The sequence below is a fragment of the Symsagittifera roscoffensis genome, chromosome 3 (genome assembly GCF_963678635.1).
Source record: "Symsagittifera roscoffensis chromosome 3, txSymRosc1.1, whole genome shotgun sequence".
NCBI classification, from domain to species: Eukaryota; Metazoa; Xenacoelomorpha; order Acoela; family Convolutidae; genus Symsagittifera; species Symsagittifera roscoffensis.
The window spans coordinates 49,409,379-49,423,367 of NC_087064.1; the positions used below are offsets into that span (position 1 = coordinate 49,409,379).

General features: G+C 42.8%; 2 protein-coding genes across 5 annotated transcripts in view; both read left to right on the forward strand.

The window, feature by feature from the left end:
• Positions 1–13,989, forward strand: part of LOC134842977 (isocitrate dehydrogenase [NAD] subunit gamma, mitochondrial-like) — a 342,547-nt gene that overhangs the window by 275,034 nt on the left and 53,524 nt on the right. The gene's annotated exons all lie outside the window — the stretch shown is intronic.
• On the forward strand, positions 3,184–5,243 carry LOC134842298 (uncharacterized). 2 transcript variants are annotated; one of them, XM_063858570.1, is made up of 5 exons: positions 3,184–3,605; positions 3,674–3,772; positions 3,853–4,005; positions 4,079–4,273; positions 4,342–5,243. In XM_063858570.1, the coding sequence occupies exons 1-5, from the start codon at positions 3,516–3,518 to the stop codon at positions 4,477–4,479; spliced, it is 675 nt and encodes a 224-aa protein (XP_063714640.1). In that variant the 5' UTR covers positions 3,184–3,515; the 3' UTR covers positions 4,480–5,243. The 2 variants fall into 2 exon arrangements, with proteins under 2 accessions (XP_063714640.1, XP_063714641.1); XM_063858571.1 differs by having other exon boundaries at positions 3,674–3,739.

Genomic DNA, 13,989 nt, shown 5'->3' on the forward strand with positions numbered 1-13,989 from the left:
TCACCTGCCGGTTGATCACACTTTCCCCCTGGGCTGGTCACCTGTTCCAGTCAAGTCTCCCAGTGGTCAAGTCTCCCAGTGGTCCGCTTTCCCACTTCGTTGGTCACCTCTTCCAGTCAAGTCTCCCAGTGGTCCGCTGATGTCACAAGCTATCTGAAAACATTACAACACCCCACACTTGGGCACCTGTACAACGTTGCTGATTTGATCGAGATGATCGGTCTTATTGGAAAACAGTATGGGTATACTATTTTAATTAATATAAAGGTTAGATCCACCTAATTTGGAAGTCAAAGCCACTGTCTTTTTTGAGGTTTTATTGTTTTTTGTTCCTGTTTCTAACCTTTTTTGGTTTTCTAATTCGCTTTTCGTCTTTTACTCGTTTTTTTTTGTCCCCCTAGTTGCCCCCTTTACTCGGCTAGCTAGGCCTCATTTCGGAAAGCACATCGGCAAATTTTCTCAAGTTTTCTTGAAAAGCTAAGACGGTACAACCAGAAGGTGAACATGTTCCCGTTGAACCGTACCAACGGTACTCTAGAATGGGCATGTAGCAGGGAGCTGTGTCAAGTAGGTTTAATCCCGTAGTCTTGATGTCATAAAAACAACCAGGAGCGCCACAAAAAAAACTATGTAACAGTCGCCTACTTAAGTTAAATATGAGGTTGAAGAAAAATAGGCCCTATAACCATTGGCTCAAGAGTCAGGGACACTATCTCATGTGCTTTTCTACCTCAAGCGGTCGGAGCCAATTCGGTTCAATTGCGACATGAGACTAAAACCCGCGTTACAGCTTGAAGGCCACTACCAAAATACCCCCACTCTAAACAATAAGAACGCCCCCATACTCAGGTCTCAAATTACTTAAAATACGTGATAGACGTTAAAAACAGGGTCGGAACCTTATGTATAGTTAATTTTTTATTAGACAGTGGACCTTTGATCCATTTCAGATGGATCAACCTGAAAACTCTCCCTAACTCAACATAACAACATAAATCACACTCAGAAAAATTCAATTAGCTGCTCACATACCGACATGACCTCTAGAATTGAGTAACTAAACTATAAAGCAACTCCAGAATTGATTGGGTAATTAGGTTCAACTCAGGAAGCCTGAAATAAGCAAATTTTAACTCAAGAAACAAGTTTTTGGTATGGACATTGGGACGCTTCAGCTGTTCACCTTTCCACCGAAGGCTCCACCGAAGACTCACAAATCAAGACTAAATGCTTTCTCAAAGTCAAACTTCCAAATATGACCGACTGGCGCTTAATTCCCGGACTCAAGATCGATGTCCTCATCGCGTGTTGTCGTCTGTCAGTGAACCCCCAGAATAATGAGTGCGTCTCAAGATACAGTGCCAGTGGTCATATACAGAAGTTTGCAGCAGATTTAACTTTATCTACAGCCCAAAATTCACAACCTTGCAAAATTGTCACATTATCGCTAAACAGCAATCAAAGTCTGCATACACGTGCCCCCTGAATTTCCGCTTTGTAAGCCAATGATTAAAAAATTTTTTTGTTTTATCCATTCAGAAAATTTTCATGCAGAATTTTGATTTAAATAGTGAATATAATATACTAGTAACAAAGTTTTTTTATTAAAATTTCTTTTCCATGCCCTCAGATTTCGTCTGAGTTCACACTCAAGACCCTTCTTCTTTCCCCCGCTCACGACTCAAAAACCAATCCCTGAACACCCTCTTCAGTTCGTGCCCCTTGTCTTCGAGGTACTGGGTCCTGACACACTCGACATCGTAATCTGCCTTACCAGTTCTTCGTTGCCATCGGAACTGATTACGATCTCTTCCCATGCCTTCAGCTGTTCGTCTCTTCCCATGCCTTCAGCTGTTCGTGGGCCCGCATCCACTCCCTTTGCTCTTGTAGCCTCTTCGCCTGATCCGGCAGACCCTTCACTTTAGATTCCCTAGTCAAGCAAAAAGAATTGTGCAAACTCAGGCCCATGTTCTTCGCCAAGTCCTCCTCCAAGTCCTCCTCCAAGTCCTCCTTCAACTCTTTTCCAACCCGTGGTTATCGCATGGGTTAGCGAGGGTCTCTTGAAAGCTTCCGGCCCTATCTCGGCCAGGAACTTTCGATACTCCGATACTCGTTCTGATGCTTCTTCATGTGATCTTTCGTCTTCGTGTACAACCAAGTCGTCACCTTTGCTCGAAAACATGGGAAGAATCTTATGCGACCTCTCACGTGCCTCACCTCCATGGGTATAGAGAAAACTTTGCACGCAGTCTCAAACAACTCAAGCCTCCGGTTGTAATCAATGGCGTGTATCGATTCCGCTGTTGGTGCCCTCGACTCTCGATATTTCGTCACGTTTTCCTCGATCCACCGCAACGCGAGCGTCGAGCTCTCCACAAAAAGGGTGACCATCTGCTGATGGTTGGGTAACCCGACTGACCGAATTTCTTCCACTGCTATATCAAGTTGAGGTTTGAATGCTCCGGATACCATACTGTCTGTGCCAGGCAGTGGCATGGGCATTCCTTATGTGTCAGGTTGATACTCCGGAGGTTGCTTTCTCCCGAAGCTTCCAACAGAGGTTCAAACTTCATCATTTTCTCATGTGTCACGTCATTTTCAACCAACTGCTAGATTCCTTAAAGGAAAACAGTGATCATTTTGATTCTTTCTACCATTTCTACAAAACTTTGTTTCAGTTCACTGAAGATACAAAAGACATGTTCGAATTGAATAATCGTGACACACGGATAAATGACAAAAAAGTGATAACGAAGAAGGTCAACTTCGAATTGCGGAAAAACTTTTTTACCATTAGATCAGCTACAGATTGGAATATGTTGCCGGAGAATTAATTGACTCGAAGACCTTGAACGCTTTCAAGAAAAACCTGGACAATTATTGGAAGAAAAGCGGAATAAATAAATTTGAGACGAATTAATCGAAAATGAGTACATCATGAGCTGATCGATAGAAGCGACAAAATGCCTAAAAAATCAAAAAACAACTGAACTGATCTGAACTGAGTTAACTTAAGTTTTTGGCTCAGTTGGCGCTCAATATTGTTTTTCGAATTTTTATTCAACGCCTTCGAATGTGTTTCTGGAAGTGTTTGCGCCAAAAAACCTTATTCCACACTGCTTTTTGAAGTTGTTTATTTTTTTTTACTGTTTTTGGATGCAGTGGCTTTCCTTTTCTGTGTGCTAGCTTGCAATTGTGTTTTCATTGTGATCTCAAAAGTGGGGTGAAGCTCCGCTTAGCCTCTGTGTTCATTATTGTTATTTGAATTTCAGGTGGGCGTTCCTGGCCGTATAGTTCCCGTAAGGAATTTTTATAGCTTATTTTTCGTGAAGCGTACAGATGTTTCACATCCAAAGACATGATTGTTCCCTTCGAAACTTCGAATTTGCTGTCGTTTTTTACCCAAATCTTCCTTAATCAGTGTGGTCGGAACATCTGTGGTACTTGCACAGTAACCGGCTATCCGTGTTCTTTTATGCGTCTTCATTTCCAGAACTGTTGGCTGCTAGTTTGGAATGCAACTGAGAAGATTATTTTTTCTTGCCGGTGGAATTAGTGGACTTATCCTTGTGTGGCACTTCTGCAAGGGGAGACGACATATAAAAGTATGAAATATTTATGCGTGCTGCTATAGTTCAAAAAAGTTGACTTGTTTGATAATGTCTTGTTTCAGCTCGCAAAAACGGCACCCTTTTCCAAGGAGTCAGCGAAACCGAGAAAAACAAGGCTAAGAATCATGGTGTCATATTTCGGATTTAAAGAAGCTCAAAATGTTATAGTCTTAGCTTCATTTTTTTGAGTCCATAAATCAGATTTTGTGGTTTTCATAGTCATGGAATTTGTTTATTACAGGACACTGCTCTTGTTCACCGCTCAATAAATCTTGCAGTTGATGCAATTGTTGGGTTACAAGCGTCGAATCAGGTTGACAGCGAAAATGTTGCTGCGGCTTTTGATTTGCTGAGCAATATCGTTTGTTATCCGGAAAGTCTTGCATTTTTTTCAGTAAGCTCAAATCCTCACTTTCTCTAAAATTGTCATAGTATGATGATAACTTTGAGTTTATCCTTGTTTTTAGCCATCGTTTGTAAAAGTTACCACAATTTTCTGGGACAACTCAAATAATCTGGGGAACCAAGTTGTCCTAGCTGGGCTGAAGTTTTACTCTCTTGTAACTCTGAACGAAGAGTTTTTGGGTAAAGTTGCTACTAGTTGTGTAATTCCCTGTGTTGAACTTGTCGAAAATAGTTCGGATCCGGAGTTGCGTCTTAGTGTTAGTTTTTTTAAACAGTTTTGTTAATGGATTCCGAAGTTTCATATGATTTTGTTTGTTGTCTTTAGGCCTTAAAAGTGTTGGTGAATGTTTCATCTTACACAAAATGCAATTCATTTATTCAAGAAGCGCTTTCGGTTCAAGTAAGTAGAAATCCAGAATTTATTGCACTCGTGTTTAATATGTTTCTTGCAATCGGAAACTAGATCCCTTTCTACATAAATGAAATAGCCACTAAAAATGACGCAAATATTTTTTGCCTGAACTGAGCTCTATGGATGACTAAGTTGATGTGGAATAACGAATGCCACATTTATTAGCGCCCTTAAGTAATTTTTGAGTCTAAATGTCGGTTATGCACAGGAAAATACCTGGCATGATACTGCGTAAGCTAAGCTCGCCGATACGAACAAAACATCGCCAAAACATAGCGGCATAGAATTATCTTTACACTTGCGAGAGCAAGTGTCTTGTAATCGGGAACTAGTTACCGTAAACCAGTTTTACAAATCTGTGAGAAAGTTTGAAGTTGCTTTATTAGTAAACCTGTGCAACTTCGAGACTCTTTCCCTCTTGGCCGAGAAGAAACGCGGTTGGCTTTGCACCTCAATGGCTGAGGTCCGAGTCCCTGGCGGACCTTGTTTTTTTTCATTATGTATGAATTTGAAAAAAAAATGTTCCGGGAAAAATTGAATTGTCGGTCTTTTGTTTGTCAGCTTGTGTTTTGTTGGCTTAGTTGATGCATCGGGGAAGTTTTTTGTGCTGTCAGCAGTTTTCATTGCAGATGCAAGTGTTTTAGATTTTCTCCTTAATTTGTAAAATGAATAGCCCTGACGTTGTATATTTTCCTTGGTTTTCCTTTTTTCGCTTAAAAGTTAAATTCGGCCTAAATGGTTTCAGTTTATGTGTTATCGACTGATGTACGTTATTTTGTGTCGCTTCAATGGGGAAAGTGATTGATTTTTTGAAAATTTCGGGTTTCAATGTGGTCCTCCAGGGTAGGTGTTGCAATCACCACGTCATCTACGTAGCACAATACTAAATTGCCGTTTTCTCCGTTACGCTTGTCAGCGCCTGTGCCATTAGTCGTTGGAAGGTGGCTGTCGCATTGCAAAGGCCAAAGGGCATCTTTTTCCATTGAAACATTCCCAGTTTGCATGGAAAACCCGTCTTGTCCCTGTCCTGCTTCCTCAGTGGTACCTGCAAATGGCCGACCCTAGATCAAGAGTTGTGAAAATTTTGGCGTCACAAGAAATAAAACCAAAGTTGGTCTCTTTTCTTTTTAGCCATCACTACTCCACACGCCCACGGTGAAAGACTTTCATCTATCCTAGGTATGGGATAGGCATCCTTCACCGTGACGGAGTTCAGATATCGAAATTCACAATAAAACCTAAATTGGTCTCCTTTCTTTTTAGCCATCACTACTCCACGCGCCCACGGTGATTTGGATGGTTCTATCATGTCATACTCTAGTAGGGTCGCTTTCTCTTATCTACATGCATCCGATTTGTTTGAGGTCATACGCCTCGCCCCTCCCTGTGCGGCACCGCCGGCTCTTCTAGCTCTATTTTATGTTCAACGAAGTTGAGCATCCAATGTCTGCCTTATGTCTCGAAAAAACATCCTGATTTCTATCTAGAACATCCTTGATGGCTTCGAGCTGTTCGTCTGTTATTTTTCCCCTTAAGTGTTGAAATTCTGGTAATACTGGTTTATCCATTTCCAATTCCTCTAGCGTGTGTCTTTCTGGAAAATTCGGACAGCTCGACAGTCCATCGTCTGTCTCCGACTTAAGTGACTTCATAAAACCTGATGAACATTTTATTTTCTTCAGCCTTCACAAGATACAAATTTCATTCCTATGATTCGGGCAATCAAGAAATTCGTTTTCTTTCACATTTTCAGTCATTTCATATCTAGTTTTCACGGGCAGTGCGTATCCTAGCTTCCTCTTCATCTGGATTGTGATTGGTATATCAAGAGTATTCAACAAGACACTGACGCAGAGGCCACTCTTGGTTATCGAGAAGGATCTTCCTAAAACAGCAGCACTTTCACTGTTTGGATTGGGTACTATAATCCTTGTTTACTGTCGCTTAGTTCATTATAGTTTTTCATTCGTAAACTTTTTATTGCCGCCTCATTCGCTTTCAGCCTTACCCTCCTACTCAAGAAAACCGGAGCCTTATTTTCATTCGCAATGAAATTCGTCATCAAATTTACCAGTTTAATTACGTACTTCTTCTCCGGGTTCCGAATCCTGAGCATCGCATTGTTAAGATCAATTGTTACATCGAAATTCCTGATGAAACTCTGCCTAAAATGAATTGGTCAGACTCGTCTAGATTCTCCACCACCAGAAAGCTCATCCACAAATTCCGTTCCCCCAGGTTTAGGGCTATTATTGGTGTCCTACCTATGACCCGAAGCGCCCCCTTGTTTGCTGCTGACAGCCGTATTCTTGAGTCAATCAGGTCGTCTTTGTCGAATCCCATTCTTCTCCAAGTCTCAATTGGTATTACACTTAAGACGGCTCACGTGTCCAACAACCCACACAGTTGTGTCTTCTTTCCGCATATGTCCAATACGTGTGCAGATACGCCTGCTTCCGTTCCCAGATGCATGGCATCCTATTCCAGCATAGCACTTTTAGGATCTTACTTTTAGTTCTTCTGCCAAGTTTTTGTGATGCCAAGTAGTTCTCCAGTACCCATTTTCAAGGTGTTGCAATTGCTCCTACTCATTGAGTTTTCTCCGGTCTCTGATTCTGGTCTTGTCATACAGAGTGTTTCATTCAATCTCTGTTTTTCTATTTCCTGTGTCAGCCGTTGTTCGATTTCTTTGGTCGTCAAGTCTTGTTTCAATTTGTTGATCTCCTCTGCAGCTGCTCTCTCGTAGTTTATCTTTAGATTATCTTTAGAGAGTTTCTCGTCTCGGTCCCCGTGGCAATTTTGTTTTTTGTCACGGCCTTCACGGTCTTTGTTGATAATTCACCACCCGCTGCTTCTTTGTTGTTCAAATCATTTTCAGCTTGTCTGTTCCTGGTATTTTGCACTGCAGCCAGTGTTTCGGGTGATTCTGATTCTTCGCCGCCTCCCAAAACAATGGCCCATGTCATGGCATCTAAGTGAGGAAAATTTTGGTGAAAAGAAACGGGTTTTGGGGTTTTTTTTGTACTAGAGCTCTAGAGGTGGTACTGGGATAATGGATCAGGTATCCCATTGTTCTACATAAGGCACAGGAGAATTGGTATTTATGTACCCTCCTAGGACCCTTAGGGAGGTCTTGGTACACTTTGGTACGGTCGTAGTACTTTTATGTACCCTCCTAGGACCCTTAGTGTTCTTTTGGGACACTTTGTTACTGTCCCAGGATTTTTCTGGACCCTCCTAGGACCCTTCGCTCAGACTTTGGTACACTTCGTTGCTATCCCAGGACTTTTCTGAACCATCCTAGGACCCTTATCTAGATGCCCCAAGTGTTGGGACACTTAGATCACTATCCCAAGACTGAGTGTTGGGACATTTAGATCACTATCACAAGACTTCCGGCAAGACTCTTGTACTTCTTTTATCTTGTAGCTGAAGTGTTTCTTCGCCTGATTGAAGAATTCCCTTGTACCTTATGTCGAATATTGGGATACCTGATCCACTATCCCAGTACCACCTCTAGAGCTCTAGTGTAAATATAATCCCCAAAAGCCAATTCTGTTCACCAAAACTTTCTTTACTTCGTCTCCTAAAATTACCTTCCCTGTTTCACTCCGAACACCGAAAAAAGTCGAAATACGACTCGTTTGTTAGTCTGAAACTCGAGCCGATTCGTTAAAATAGCCCTACTAGTGGTCTTATGGGGTATTCTCCGTTTGGGTTCCAAAAACTGTCTATTTCCGATCCCCCCACCCGATCCGACCAGGTTACCTACCTTAATTCGATCTCAAGTTTGGATCCCCTCGCGTTGCAACTCTTGTTCTGAGTCTATAGATGGATCTTTTTAGACTCTGGGTCTACTTATGTAGCTAAATTGACGATATTGATTGTATAGTTACTATAATGTGTCCCTCCTTTTTACAATTTTGTACCGCCAACCTCTATCTTAACCAGCCCTTCTTCTAACCTCCCCCCTATATAAACCCCCACTTACGCCGAAAAACACCCTTAAGCGCAATGGGTGCTAAACCTTTCTAGAAAAAGTCCGTAGAACCTGTTTCCAAGCTCTTTTCAAGTAAATATATTTCCTCAAAACAGTGGGTATCCGCTTATCCAATTTTAAACTTATTTCCTATAATGTAACGTGGATTTTATTGATACCTGGTTGACCAAACAGAACGACTCTGAGGGCCTTCCTCCGTTTGCTCTGTTCTGCTTTGATCACACTGCTGGCTGGTCACCTGCCGGTTGATCACACTTTCCCCCTGGGCTGGTCACCTGTTCCAGTCAAGTCTCCCAGTGGTCAAGTCTCCCAGTTGTCCGCTTTCCCACTTCGTTGGTCACCTCTTCCAGTCAAGTCTCCCAGTGGTCCGCTGATGTCACAAGCTATCTGAAAACATTACAACACCCCACACTTGGGCACCTGTACAACGTTGCTGATTTGATCGAGATGATCGGTCTTATTGGAAAACAGTATGGGTATACTATTTTAATTAATATAAAGGTTAGATCCACCTAATTTGGAAGTCAAAGCCACTGTCTTTTTTGAGGTTTTATTGTTTTTTGTTCCTGTTTCTAACCTTTTTTTGGTTTTCTAAATCGCTTTTCGTCTTTTACTCGTTTTTTTTGTCCCCCTAGTTGCCCCCTTTACTCGGTTAGCTAGGCCTCATTTCGGAAAGCACATGGGCAAATTTTCTCAAGTTTTCTTGAAAAGCTAAGACGGTACAACCAGAAGGTGAACATGTTCCCGTTGAACCGTACCAACGATACTCTAGAATGGGCATGTAGCCCGGAGCTGTGTCAAGTAGGTTTAATCCCGTAGTCTTGATGTCATAAAAACAACCAGGAGCGCCACAAAAAAAACTATGTAACAGTCGCCTACTTAAGTTAAATATGAGGTTGAAGAAAAATAGGCCCTATAACCATTGGCTCAAGAGTCAGGGACACTATCTCAACATAACAACAAAAATCACACTCAGAAAAATTCAATTAGCTGCTCACATAACGACATGAATTGAGTAACTAAACTATAAAACAACTCCAGAATTGATTGGGTAATTAATTTCAACTCAAGAAGCCTGAAATAAGCAAATTTTAACTCAAGAAACAAGTTTTTGGTCTGGACATTGGGACGCTTCAGCTGTTCACCTTTCCACCGAAGGCTCCACCGAAGACTCACAAATCAAGACTAAACGCTTTCTCAAAGTCAAACTTCCAAATATGACCGACTGGCGCTTAATCCCCGGACTCAAGATCGATGTCCTCATCGCGTGTTGTCGTCTGTCAGTGAACCCCCAGAATAATGAGTGCGTCTCAAGATACAGTGCCAGTGGTCATATACAGAAGTTTGCAGCAGATTAAACTTTATCTACAGCCCAAAATTCACAACCTTGCAAAATTGTCACATTATCGCTAAACAGCAATCAAAGTCTGCATACACGTGCCCCCTGAATTTCCGCTTTGTAAGCCAATGATTAAAAAAAAATTTTGTTTTACCCATTCAGAAAACTTTCATGCAGAATTTTGGTTTAAATAGTGAATATAATATACTAGTAACAAAGTTTTTTTATTAAAATTTCTTTTCCATGCCCTCAGATTTCGTCTGAGTTCACACTCAAGACCCTTCTTCTGTAACATTCTTCTACTGCAGTCACACATGAGGCTTAAGAAAAATAGGCCCTATAACCATTGGCTCAAGAGTCAGGGACACTATCTCTTGTGTTTTTGTACCTCAAATCAGTCGGAGCCAATTCGGTTCGCTTGTGACATGAGACTACGACCCGTTACAGCTTAAAGGCTACTACTAAAATATCCCCCCACTCTAGAATTAGAAACGTCCCCATACTTAGGTCTCTAGATACCCAAAATACATGAACGCCATTAAAAACCGGGTTGGAACAATCCGTTAAGTTACTTTTTATTAGACAGTGGAACTTTGATCCATTTCAGATGGATCAACCTAAAACTCGCCTTACCTCAACATGACAATTGTAAAACACACTCTATAAATTTAAATTAGTACTCACATTGTAGCACGCTCAAGAATCAGGAAGTAAATAAGTCGGTGTGCAACTCAAGAATCAATAAAGTAACTAAATTGAGTTTAATGTTTGTCAGTTTTAACGACAAGAACAAGTTTGTACTCTAGAATGTCAGTTCTCGTGAACCATTGGGACACTCTAGCTGTCCACTTTTCCACCGAAGGTTCACTCTAGTCCAGTTTAGAATAATACTCCAATCACAACAATCCAGTTCGTGGGGATGCGCTCGTCTCTCTTCTAGATGGGACAGCTCTACTCTGGATTATTATCGCTACTGAAATTGCGATTAGCAATTTCCCACTGATTTTTCTAGCAACTTTCCCGCGATTGTCACTCGATCGTTCTGACTTCTCTTTTCTGATTTTCAGTTATCGCGAGAAAATCGTGCATGACAGGTTCCATTCGAAATTTTGAAAAATTTAATTTCACTCCAAAATTAAGTGTTTTTTGCTTCTCTCAAGGTCAAACTTCCAAATATGACCGACTGGCACATACTCCCCGGACTCGAGATCGATGTCCTCATCGCGTGCTGTCTTCTGCCAGTGAGTCCCAGAAAACCGAGTGTTACTCAAGATACAGTGCCAGTGGTCATTTACAGAAGTTTGCAGCAGACTTAATCTTATCTACACCCCAAAATTCACAGCCATGTAAAATTTTCACACTATCGCTAAACAGCAATCAAAATCTGCACACACCTGCACCCTTGAATTCTCGATTTTCAAGCCAATTTAAAATTTCTTTTGTCCCATTCAATTAGGAAATTGTCATGCAGCATTTTCGTTTATATAATAGATATAGCATATTAATAACAATATCTTGTTTTGTTAAAATTTCTTTTTCGTGAACCCAGGTTTCACCCGGATCCACGCTCAAGCCCCTTTTCCCTCTCAAGACTCAAGATCCATTCGAGCCACCTGCTCATCTCGCACTCTTCGCCTTGGAGGTACTGCACCCTGAAGTACTAGATACGGCAAACTGTCTCAACAGTTCCTCTTCATCATCGGAGCTAATCACAATCTCCTCCCAAGCCTTCAGCTGCTCGTAGGATCGCATCCATTCTCTTTGCTCTTGCAACCTCTTTGCTTGGTTGGGTAGTGCCTTCACCCTAGATTCCCGGTTCAAACAAAAGGAGTTGTGCAGGCTCAAGCTCACGTTCTTCGCCAGGTCCTCCTCTAGTATCGATTCCCTCGCCTTGGTATTGTCTCTAGACATTTTACCCACTCTCTTCCATCCTGTCGTGATTGCATTACGATGGGTTAACAGGGGTCTCTTGAAAGCTTCCGGCCCAATCTCGGCCTGGAACTGTCGATACTCCTTTTGATGTTTTCTCATGTGATCTTTCGTTGTCATGTACAACCAGGACGTCAGCGTCGCCCGAAACCATGGGAAGTACCTCAAACGGCTCCAGACATGTCTGACTTCCGTTGGTATGGCGAATACCTTGCACGCAGTCTCAAACAACTCGAGTCTCCTACTGTAGTCTATCGCGTATATTGACTCAGCCGTTGGCGTCCCCGCTTCCCGATACTTCGTTATATTCTCTTCTATCCATCTCAGAGCCAACATCGTACTCACTACCAAGATCGTCACCTTCTGTCGGTGATCCGGTAGTCCGATCGACCGGATTTCTTCCATATCCCATACCAGGCAAAGGTTCTTGTGATCTGGATACCACACCGTTTGCGCCAAACAGTGGCATGGGCATTCTCCATGGGTGATCTCAATGCTCCTGAGGTTACGCTCCCCCGAGGCTTCCAAGAGAGGCTCAAGCTCCATCATTTTCTCATGCATCGTGTCGTTATCTTCCAGGTTTGGAGCACTTCCCACAGGTTTTCCGATCACGTTTTGTCTCTCGTGATCGCTTGTGTTCTCTCTCTCCAACTTCAAAAGTTCTTCTCCCCAGATTTTACCCAAGTCATCTCTCAATTCTTTTGGTACTGTCCCTCTGATTTTTCTCAACAACTTGTGCGAGTGATGCGATATCCTAGCCAACCTCACGCACTTGGGCACTGAGAAGGCCTTGTCCACCAGTACTCTCTGGCTGGATGCTTCCACCATCGCCATGTGCAGTGGGTAGTGACTTCCGCACAAGTTGGCCATCATTGACCCTATCAGGGATTTTGCGTTCAATGGCAGGCCATAAGCTTCGCTCATGGGAAACCCCATTTCTGCCTCAAGACCAACTTTCCAGCTCCGGATGTGTTTTTGAGTCACCTGCAACACCCCAGGCCATGATTCTACGCTCAACGCCGTCACCCAATGGTGTTCAGACTCTAGTCTTTCCAATGACTGCAAACTACACATTCTCGAGAAGAATCCGAGAGCTGTCGCTATATTCACCGTGGTTCTCGCGTAACACTCCGCTACTATTTGCACTTCACTTCTCTCCCTTTCCGTGATGTCTTCGAACCAAGTGACCAGGTCTTCTTTTTGAAAGGACAGTATTCTGACGCATGACCGTCCATCGCAGGTGTGCTCTCCGTTTCCACACGTCGAATCCAGACAGCTACCCGGCTCCAATTTCTTCGCTGACCCGGGATTGTTCGTCTTTTCGCTTGGCTCTTGCATCTGAGGTGAGATTAGCTTATGCAGCACACTCAACTTTGCCAGATCTTCATCTTACGTTGGTGCTAACCTCACTCGCTCGGTGGTTTCCTCGATCAGACTCGCGTGGGGATGTGGACACCAGGAGGGTCTTAGTAGCTTCCATACCACTCCCAAGTTCGTGGTTAACAAGCCATTTCCATCGCCCATGTTCACTTCAACTCTCTTGTTCGAGCGCGGTATGCTTACCACCTCTGGTGTTTTCTCAAGAATCAGGCCCAAGCTCGGCCCCTCTTTTTCCACCGCGTCTATTTCCATTATTCTTTCTGTCCAAAACTTCAGTAGCTCCGCTACCTCATGGTTTCTGTGGGCACCTCCAGTTTCCGAGTCTAAGAAGGGGTTGTAGGCTATTCCCATTACTCCCGACACATATTGGTATTCCCCCTTCTCGCTGAGTCTCGAGTACTGCTCTGACGAGGCCAGGTTACGGCGAACATCATGTTCTTCCTCGAACTTCTTATTATAAAATCTCCGTACCTCGTCCAGCTTTCTGTGGTTCTCTAGGGACAGTCTGGAACCATCTTCTTTTTCTATACCAGTACTCTGATACACGTTTAAGATGATCGTTGAGACTCTTTTTTCCACGGTTTTACTTCCGTTTGCTCTCTGGTGGCATGCCAAGATGGTACTATCAGACATCATTGACATTATCCATCTCAAGAAACATGTGGCATCCTTCCTCCTAGCCAGGCTCAAGCCTGAATTGTCCCTAGCCACGTGTTGCATCAATGCCTGATACACATCTAGCTTTTTGCTTCCCAACTTCAGCCTGTCATACGAGGTCAGTGTTTTCAACTCTATTCCCACCAGACTCCAGGTGAACATTAATTGTCCTGCAGTTCTAACGAAGGGATTCGCCATTAATGGTGGTGCTGATGAGGATGTCCTCATTGCCTCTTCAAAATGATCCTTCAACAAG

Bases quoted from the DNA above. Each gene is read 5' to 3' on its own strand.
- LOC134842298 (XM_063858570.1), top strand. From the start codon at position 3,516: ATGCAACTGAGAAGATTATTTTTTCTTGCCGGTGGAATTAGTGGACTT. The intron at 4,006-4,078 runs GTAAGCTCAAAT...CCTTGTTTTTAG, and splicing joins AAAGTCTTGCATTTTTTTCA to CCATCGTTTGTAAAAGTTAC. The intron at 4,274-4,341 runs GTTAGTTTTTTT...TGTTGTCTTTAG, and splicing joins ATCCGGAGTTGCGTCTTAGT to GCCTTAAAAGTGTTGGTGAA.